At 53.9% G+C, this 9,552-nt stretch overlaps 2 protein-coding genes across 2 annotated transcripts; one reads left to right on the forward strand and one right to left on the reverse strand.

Annotated features, from left to right (window-relative positions):
• Positions 1-173: 173 nt before the first annotated feature.
• EMH_0024900 (uncharacterized protein) lies at positions 174-1,899 on the forward strand (the record flags this gene model as incomplete). The annotated part of the gene is made up of 6 exons (XM_038023226.1): positions 174-453; positions 668-725; positions 824-977; positions 1,206-1,340; positions 1,442-1,623; positions 1,734-1,899. 6 exons carry the CDS (start codon positions 174-176, stop codon positions 1,897-1,899), a joined length of 975 nt encoding a protein of 324 aa, XP_037879080.1.
• A 906-nt stretch (positions 1,900-2,805) lies between these two features.
• Positions 2,806-8,977, reverse strand: EMH_0024920 (uncharacterized protein; the record flags this gene model as incomplete). Its single annotated transcript, XM_038023227.1, is given in 7 exon segments — positions 2,806-3,018; positions 3,102-4,256; positions 4,516-5,469; positions 5,473-7,796; positions 7,944-8,156; positions 8,475-8,721; positions 8,951-8,977. Coding segments are annotated over 7 exon segments (5,133 nt in total).
• Positions 8,978-9,552: the final 575 nt, after the last annotated feature.

Raw genomic sequence — 9,552 nt, forward strand, 5'->3', positions numbered from 1 at the left:
AGCCAACTGGCATGCGGGAACGAGTGGCTTCGCCGTGGGTATTTGATCCACGGGATTACCGCTGCAGGATATCTGCTTCTGAGTTGAGAACGCTTGTTGGAGAGGATGGGCAGGACGCTGGCGGTGACGGAAAACTCACTACGTCTGAAGCCATTAAAATTATCTGCATACCTATGTTCATCCGCTTGCGTCGGTCCGGGAGCTTTGATATTCGTGTTACTGTTGACATTAATCTTGATGACATTATTCAAAGGTTGACAACAACCAGTGCTGTAAACTGCCAACGCTGTTTGAACTTATCCTCTAGCTTGATATCCCTTCCATCAACGGGCTCTGGTGGGCCTTGTGAAGCTCGCCGGGTGAACGTCACGAATGCTTCTGAGATTGCTCTTCAATTGACAGACGTCAAGTTTTGCGGTCTTGAGAATCGGAGTGCCCCGGCTGACGCTTCAGGTATGGTTCCAGTCGCCTCGCTGCCGCACTTAATGGGCACTAATAATTGCTATTCTGGTGCAGAAAGATCCTACTTGGTCCTTCATTGGTTAGTCAGCGTGGGTTGATGCTTGGCATGTATAGCAAGTTGCTTGACTTCACCAACCTTTTTGTTTGCATTACCATGGCAGTGGTGCAATACTGTGTATCCCCGGGTGTGACGCATGCTGTGCAGCGAAGCCTCTAAGGCATCAACTGTCATTCATCGCTCCAGAGCTCCCGTGCACTCTGCTGCCGGGCGAATCTTGGTCAGGGGTTTCGACGACCTTTAGTTCATCAGAACAAGCTGCAGTACGTATTGCCGTTTGCCGTCTTTTTCCTTCCCCTTCAGACTCGACGCACTGTGTCTTCATAGAAACGACTGTTTGCTTTGCTTCTTGGAGATGTGCGACGCTCAGGTGCTTTTGAAATACACCCGAACTGCTGATTACCTGCCCTTCCCATTCTGTTGTGCTGACCTTGGCATTAAGGAGAATTTGACTATTGTACGTTTCCTGGATGATTCACCTCAGCGACCGCGTACAATTCTCTCATTTGACATAATTTTTGAGTTTCGCGCGCAGCTGCTGTTGCTGTCACTGAAGACGTTATGCAGTACTGGCACTTTGTTCAGCATTGCGTACCACTGTGTGCTGTTTCCAGGCACGNACTGAAGACGTTATGCAGTACTGGCACTTTGTTCAGCATTGCGTACCACTGTGTGCTGTTTCCAGGCACGCCTTCCAGCAGTAATAAAGCCATTGTGGATGCAGTTCCTGCATATTAACTTGGCTCATCCAGTTACCTCTGCGGTCGGTGTCCCGTTTGCGTTTTCGGCAGCTCTAGAAAATTTGACCCGCGAGGCGATGGTGAGCCTCATTGCTCTCACTGGCTGACTTCCTTTAGATCCTGCGTAGAGCAAAGTAAATAAAACAAGTATGGAAGTGTATTTGCGAGTTTCTCTGCACAGGAATTGGTTGTGCGTCTGTCGTTCCCTCGTGGGGACAGCCTGGACGTGGACGACTCAGCCGACCTCAGTTCAGTGGCAATTCCCTCAGATTGCCCATTTATGATCGGTGGTCAAGTGACGACGCAGGTCATTATCCTTCCACTTAGCACAAAGTCCCTTCACTGGACTCTCGTTGCCTCAAGGTAAGCTGGTGCACGCCATCTTCCTGCATTTTGGTGAGGAAATAGCCCTTGCGGCCACTACTAGTAAGGTTGCAACATACTGCGCATAATGGGCGGATTTATGATCGCAGGCCAGGATCGTTCAGGCTGCCAACTGTTCTGGTTGAGGGCAAATCCAAGCCAGTAAACTCAAACTTGCAGAAGGTACCACCGTTCATCACTGGTGCAGACAGTGTCGACCCGGCTAATTGGGAGTGTATTTCCAACCCGGCACATGTGCTTGTTTTCTCAAGATAATGCATCTCGAGAGAGATAGACTGCTACATGTTTCTAGATTAATCAGGAAATGTCAGTGTCGTCTGTAACGCAGTTTACTCAATGGAAACGCATTTGCAGCGGTGTATGTTAGTGTGAAGTACCAATAGCAAGCAGAACACCTATATTTGGCAGATTTCGCAGTGATATCTGACTTAGCAACTGGTCTCTTCTGCAACCTTGGTGTGCGTGTGGCACTCCCTAAATTTGCAGTTCGCTAATAAGGCCCAAAGCGACTGCCTTAGCCTGCCTGTAGAAAATTCGCACATGCTCCCTATCCCCGCTTCTATTCTTTGGAGCTGTTCATGCGGTGGTGGGGGTACTATGTTACGTGAGTTTGGCGTTCGCCCGACGAAGTGCAGTGTGTGCTATTTCCGTGACAAATAGCAAGAGGCCCTTTGCATTTGTGGTTACTTTCCTCTGCAACCACAAATGCAAAGGGCCTCTTGTAAAAGTACTCTAGATAGTACCTAAGCTTGTCTATTTTAACATCAGCCAATGGCAAAGCTTGACGAGAGTAGTTGTCGTCTGTAGAGTTCCCGAAACTTGGAGTATGCAAGTACATGATGCAGAAGTGCAACTTGCAAACACACGGGTAAGACGGCGACGCAACCCACGATATACATGCGTTGCCTACGAGGTGCCAATAAGATTGTTGAACTTGCCAGTAGCTGGCCTGAGGCGCAGCGCTTGGTACAGAGGCTGCGCGGGCGTTACCATGCGACAGACGACGTTTTGTGACTAAAAACATATGTTTCTTCATCTAACAGCACCGGCGGGTTCCAAACTATCTTTCGATAAAATTGCATTTGAAGCAGCCTAGCAAACTCGGGGAGCACAGTCTACCCTATTCTAGTTCCTGCCCTCCCCCATGCTTTCCTCATTTGACTATCCCAGCATAGTTGCTGGTAGCCGTGACATTGCCACATAAGACGCTTCCCCGTTCGCCGTCTCCACCTGATCCTTGGTCGCCAGCAGTGCACCAACAAGCCTACGTTCCTGTGGGTGTGCGCGGAGTGATTGCACATATTCTTCGACTACGTTATTTTCTGGGCCGCCCGTGCCTGCTTCCTGGAACAAGCTTGGCTCACTGCGCATCCCCTGTTGCCAAATAAAGAACCAAGGCGATGNCCAAGGTGTCGCAAAGCAGTCCGTAGGACTGCAGCAACTGAACTCCGACTCACGCCAGCTGCTGTGGCCAATGCAGCGTCGCTCATGGCACTTAGTCCTAGCGCCATGTGAGAACGCAAGTAAATGCGCAAATTCAGGAGCTCTGCCTGCAGGTCGGCCAACGTCGCTAGGCCCTGGGATGAACGCACCCGAATGAACGGCCGGAGCAACCCCTCGAGGCTGACTAAACCCAAATCACGCCCAAGACGGCTGAATACTCTGAAGAACCCTTCCTCAGTACCAGCAGTGATAAATTCCCTTCCTCCCTGTAAATAGACTGCACGGCGGAAGTTAGTCTCGGCATTAACAGGAGGGATTGCAAATGACTGAGGAAACACGGTAGAAGACCTCAAACAGACCTGCCGCAGCGCTGCATCCACTCCGCTGCATAGGAGCCATTCGTCTGAATCGTCGAAGCAGCACATGACGCTAAGACTGCCAGTATCAACGGTAAGTAGTGGCTGATGGCTGTTGATCCGCTGGCGAAGGTCCCAAAGCCTGCATGTCTGGTCAAAAGAGGCGGTGACAAAAAGGTGGGGTGAGCTATGCGCGAATCGAACGATGTTAATGCTGTCTGAGTGGAGACCGCTCAGAGTTCCCAACCTCGCACCCGTGGCCACGTCATGAATTGTGAGATCTGCGCTTCTGCCGGACACAAGAAGGTAGTCATCTGTGCTGTTGACAGAAACTGAGCTCAGATCTTCACAAGCGCAGTACTGGTGTACAATGCGCAAAGATGCAGTGCCCTCCCTGCCTAGCCGTTCACCTCGCCCACAGCGCCTAAACCACGTTAAAGCAGCTGTCACAGTTGAACCGTCGATACAGTCATCACGATCTCCGGAATACTGATCGTCGTGGCTCGCTTCATAATCACATACTTCCACACGCTGTTGCTGCTGAGCAGGTTGTCTAGACTGCATGCTCAGAGGCAGAGATGGCTGGAAATGGGAGACTAAAGCCTTTGGCATTCTTCCACGGTCGCATTTGGCCTCGTTTGCAAATAGATCATCTTGTTCTCTCCACCGAACAACGTACGGGATACCGGAAACGCCAGCGGCGCAGACGAACAACTCAGGGTGGTGCTTCAGCCAAGAAAGGGCTAAAATGGGGTGGCTGTCGACTAGTTCCGTCCCGAGGACAGCATCTCGCTTCCAGTCAAGAACACGCACCTGTTCCCACACACACAAATACACGTAATGAAACGCATTAGGAAGAGCATCTTCAGACATAGGCTGGCTGGCCTCTTGCTACAGCAAGGCAATTAGTTAAGATGATGGCCACGCCCATACGGCACAGCCAACGCAGGTAGAAAAGTGTGGATGGTTCTCTGCTGCAGTGAGATGGACTGACTAATGCAGCTATTCCCTTTTACAGTCTGTCACGGTGAGCTCTACCGCAACGGAAGCAGAGTGTAACTTGAGTGCTCACCCTTCCATCATTGTTGCCTGTGAGCAACACGTTACTCTTCGCCGGATGGTACTCAAACTGCCTCGCATTCACTGAAGACTGCAGAATCCACGGTTTGCACGGCTTCGCAGCGTCCTCCTCCAGCGTTATGCCTACACACGGCTCTGCTGAAGTGCCTGTAGGTGTCGTTAGGCCCGCGTTGGAGTGCAAGGCACCGGCATGTTGGTCGTGTTGAATGTCCCCCAAGGCGATCCTCTTGTGCTTCGAAGCGCCGGTAGTCTCCGTAGTCTTTGGAATATCCGGTAGCAGATAAGCAGAAGCGGCGTTGTCAAGTACGTTGGCTCCATCCTGCTCGCTGTTGGTGGGGCAAGAATGCGGCCAAAGTTCTTCCGATAAGTCCTCGGCGTGCAAGCACGACTCCCTGTGTGAGTAAGAACCACTCGGCTCAGCTGTCCGGCAAACCGGTTCCAGAGCAGCTTCCCGGCGCAGAACTAGCGTGGGTTCGCCTTCAGCAGGCGTCCCCGTTACTACCGACAGCGTGTTATCTTGTGTCCAGGCAGACAGGGGCGACAGCAACCAGGGACTAGCTTCGTTTGGTGGTCTCGTGTCTTCAGGTGGATACTGCTGCGCATTGCACGGCAGCGTAGTAGTTCCACTGTGAACGTATGCTGAGTTGCCACGAAGGAGCCCAGGTTTCTGCGTCGAAGGACCTCGTGGAGCACAAGTCAGCGTCAAACAATCTGCGCACGCTGATGCGCCACGTCTGGCTAGAGAAAAAGGCATAACAGCAAGGGTAAGGCGCTCACAAGACGTAAGGCGCAAGTCTGCGGCCAACTTCGCGGAGGGTGGCGGCTGCTCCACATGATGTTCTCTGTTGGGATGAGTCGACGCAAGCCAAAAGCGCAACAGGGCCACCCGCGATGAATGTGTCGTTTGGCCGCTTCTGCTTTTCCGGCGGCCACAGTGAGGACGGTCTGNCTCCCCTACCGGCGTGGTAGAGATGAGTGGCAGCATGTACTTTCTCTCCGCCAGAGTAAGGAACAGCAACCGGACCAAGTCTGTTATCGTTGCATCCGTCGGTAGCAGCAGCGGTACATCCTCCGGGAGACCCGTGAACGAGGATGCGGATGCAGCATCCCACTCTGAGGTCCCTACGCTGTAACCGTTCGCCGTTCTACGTGACCGGGAGAGGAGAGTTTCTGGCGGCAGACTAGTGCGCACAAACAGCAACAATCCGTCGCCAGGCTGTAAAGGCGGGCTCTCTGGATGCCATCCAGATGAAGAAGAACCGAAATTTCGCTCCGAAAGTTCTCTTGTTGGGGGCCACGGAACGTCTATTCTGTTCAGTTCACTTCTCGGGCGCTCTTGGTCACTCGACGACGTATCCTCACGTTCTGTTTCTCTTGAAATGCTTTCGCTTATCGTGCTCGCGCTACGCCACAGAGACCTGCGCACTTCGCGCTGCGGGTGCTGCAGAATTGCCGCCCCCATGCTCAGCGTTTCCATCCCATGGGTGATTGATCCGCTACCGCCTGCCTGGTCAAAAATGTCGCAGGACACGGAAGATCGGGGGAACCGCGCCGGCATAGAGCAGCAGCTTCGGCGGTGAAAAGCCTCGAAATGCCCAATGCATACGGACAAGAAGGACTGCGACCTCCGAGGCTTCATAGACGCCGCAGGTGGTGAACGAAGAAACGCCGAGTCCCCCGAGGTCCCTCGTCGCCTTAATTCCCGAAGCCCTCCTTTTCCCTGCAATTGCCCCAGGCTTCCTCTACTATGAGTTGGAAGCTGCTTGAGCAGCCGCAAGCTCTTCGTAGAAGTAGATGAGTCCAGGTGTTTACCCAGACACTTCCCTTCGGCCTCCACATCTCGTTGCAAACCAGACGAAGGCGTCAACTGAATACCACCTTGTGGCAGACGTTGTTTCTGCGCTGTACGCATGTAGATGCCCCCCCCCCGCGGCTGGGCATTACCGGCAGGTCTGCACCGCCTTGCCCCAGGTGGGCGCAGCACTGCTGCTAATGCTGTACCCGCAGCTGCCAGAACGGCTGACGCCGTGGTCATTGCATCTCTTGAAATGATGCTCAAAATGTTGCAGGCAAGCGCTCGAGATGTTTCCGTCAGAGCAGCGCTGGCAAGTGTTGACGAATGGAAGAGGCGTGCAAGTCGATCTTGAAACAACTGCCGGAGAAGTGGCAGCCGCGGGCGGAAGTTACCACCAACACACGCTCCCCCTTGGCCGCCAACGGCCCCTACACTTCCGGTAGACGCGGGATCACAAATCGTTGGCTGCCCTGATGCAGACTGTATCGCATCACCTCCAATATGTCCGTTACTGCCGTACCCACTAGCGGCCACAGTTGCCAGCCCACGGGACCCGGAGAAGCTCGAGACTAGACGAGGTTGTGAAATATCGCACTCTTCCCCCTCCTCTTGGTCGTCTTCGTGTTCATCCCTCTCAAGCACGTGCAGATCCACTCTGAATAACCTGGAGCGTCGCGCCGCGAGCGTGGCCGTGGCAGCGGCCGCAGTGGTGATGGCCGCCGTTGCACTCGACGTTGCAACTGCCACAAGCACAGCGCTGACAAAAATGGCTGCCGCAGTTGTCCCAAAAGAAAGAGGGGACAGAAGGCTTGCAACAACACTCCCACGGTCAAGGACGTCGAACATCAGCCAGTCGTCGTGTACTGCATCTACCTCTGGCGCTTGTGAGCGTCGTGGGCGTTCGTCTACAACATTGTGAACGGTTATCGTCTCCTCGCGCCTGCAACTCCTGCCCACCTGAGCCAGAGAACCGAGCTCCAGCGAGCCGTAAGGCGGTAGCGGCCACACCGGAGTGGAATCGCCTTGGGGCTCAGCGGCACAGCGGGAAGAATGCACAGAGGGTTCCTGCAGATAGCGCAGGGGGACTTGCCACTCTAGCAAGTAGTGTTGTTCCCGCAGAATCTCCGCCACACACAATCCCGGGCGATTCCCAGGCCTTAAATGGCGTAGCCTCATTGGCTGAGATATGTTGAGTGCCCTGTGAATGAAGGTGGAGACGAACTCCTCGGGTCTAAGCCACCGTCTTCGAGCGTTGCACTTGGACTGGCGCTGTTTATCGTGTTCTCCGCTACCGCAGTCCTGTCCGTCACATGTAGGCGAGCCTCCCGTAACAGAGCAGCGGCGAACATTCGTCGAATCCGGGACAACAGGATACATAGGAAACTGCAGCTGCAACTCCCTGACGTGGACATGTATCCTGGGTCCGGGGCTAATCCGGTTCAGCAGGAACAGGAAACGCCAGTCCACCAACTCGTGAACTGCAAAACCACAAAAAACACCGGCAACCACAACTTCAGCCACTCCTAAGGCAATGACAGCAAAAACTCAGCCAGCTGCAACCGTAAGTACACTATATGACGAAACAGCTACGATGGCTGTAGTGTGCTCAACATCCCTTGACTTACGAGTGTATTCAGACAAAACCTGCAGCCCCCGACAGTGCGTGCCGGCCTCCCAAGCCGTATCCGCCGCAGTCAAAGGGTGAATCCCTGATCCCGATGGGTCGCTCCTCCATCCTACTGCCGTTTCACAAGGGAGGACAGCGTCAGTGCAGTCAACTCCACACTTGCGGCCGAGGCCGGCGGACTCGGAGGAATGCACACTTTCCCGTGGGGACCCTGTGGACAGAGGCCAATCCTGAAGATGTAGAGAATTGCACATACTGCTCTGTGAACGGAAGCAGCTGTCACTAGTCCTCTCTCTCCGCCCCGAAGTCTTGTATAGATGGGTGTTGTAATCAGGCTGAGCTACAGATGGTCTTGCGCATCTGAGACTTTTTCCAGTGGCCCTCGCGCCACGCTGGCGTGGCTTAGCGGTTAGAGGGGAGTACGAAACAAACCCTGCTGAGAAGCAGAGCGACTTCCATGTGTCTCTGTGGAACGCGATCCATCGGAGGCTCCTACAAACAGATGCAAGTGCTGCTACGTCTTCCGCACCAAGGCACATCGCTACGTGGCTGAAAAGGGCAGCAGGCAGCGGGGTCTTTGAGAATGGCGTCCCCGCCGACGGCCCTACTGCATTACAGCGCTCCTCATTGTTGTCCACTCTTTCAGGCTGTATAAATAGACTTTGGTCGACAGCAGGGTCCGAATGCCACATGGGCCGACCAAAGTAGCCCAAGAAGCCGCAGTCCACGCCACCGCTCTGTTGGTTCTTCAAGGGGATTCTACGTTCTTCGACGTCCTGCAGTTGACGGTCCACATGCCTACNCCGCTCTGTTGGTTCTTCAAGGGGATTCTACGTTCTTCGACGTCCTGCAGTTGACGGTCCACATGCCTACTTCCAGAAGGAGGCACATTGGTGCTAATTCCCTGGACTGAACGCCCCATGATGCAGCCCTCCAAGGACATCAAAGGCGGTGCGGAAGAGGTCACAGCGCGGGACTCGTCGCGTGTGCGAACTGCCAGCTCACCCGTGGCGGCAGCGGGTCTGCTGCCATGGGCATTGGCTTGTTTAGATGAGTCCTCATCTGATGGTAACCGTATACCTAACGGCGGACGCGGTACTTGGGGACCGTCAACGAGCTGCCTGCGGCCAGCCAACACCACCATCAATGGGGAAGTTATGGCGGCCTATAGTGGGGAATTCCGGCGCGAGAGAACCTTAAATGCAAGCGAACTAGGAGACTCACTGCATGCGTAATAAGAAATCCAGAGTACAAACGCATGCCACATCTACTGCAAGTCCTCGAGAGCCAGTGGAATCCGCAGTCCTGGAGGAGCAAGAAAGACCGACAAAGCTGTCGGAAACATATAGATACTGCTAATAGTGCAATTCAGGAACTGGTATTTCTCGCGGCGGACAACAGCAAAGTAATAAACCATGCACCGACAGATGCTGATGCCGCACCTGATCCAGCTTCCCACCGCAGCCGTTACTACCCCAAATCAACTGTCATGTTCCGTGCTATTTNGCCGCACCTGATCCAGCTTCCCACCGCAGCCGTTACTACCCCAAATCAACTGTCATGTTCCGTGCTATTTTCTCAGGGTCCAGAAATCACCGAGTTTGTTC

Source organism: Eimeria mitis, genomic scaffold (genome assembly GCF_000499745.2).
Source record: "Eimeria mitis Houghton genomic scaffold, Emh_scaff896, whole genome shotgun sequence".
Classification (NCBI taxonomy): domain Eukaryota; phylum Apicomplexa; class Conoidasida; order Eucoccidiorida; family Eimeriidae; genus Eimeria; species Eimeria mitis.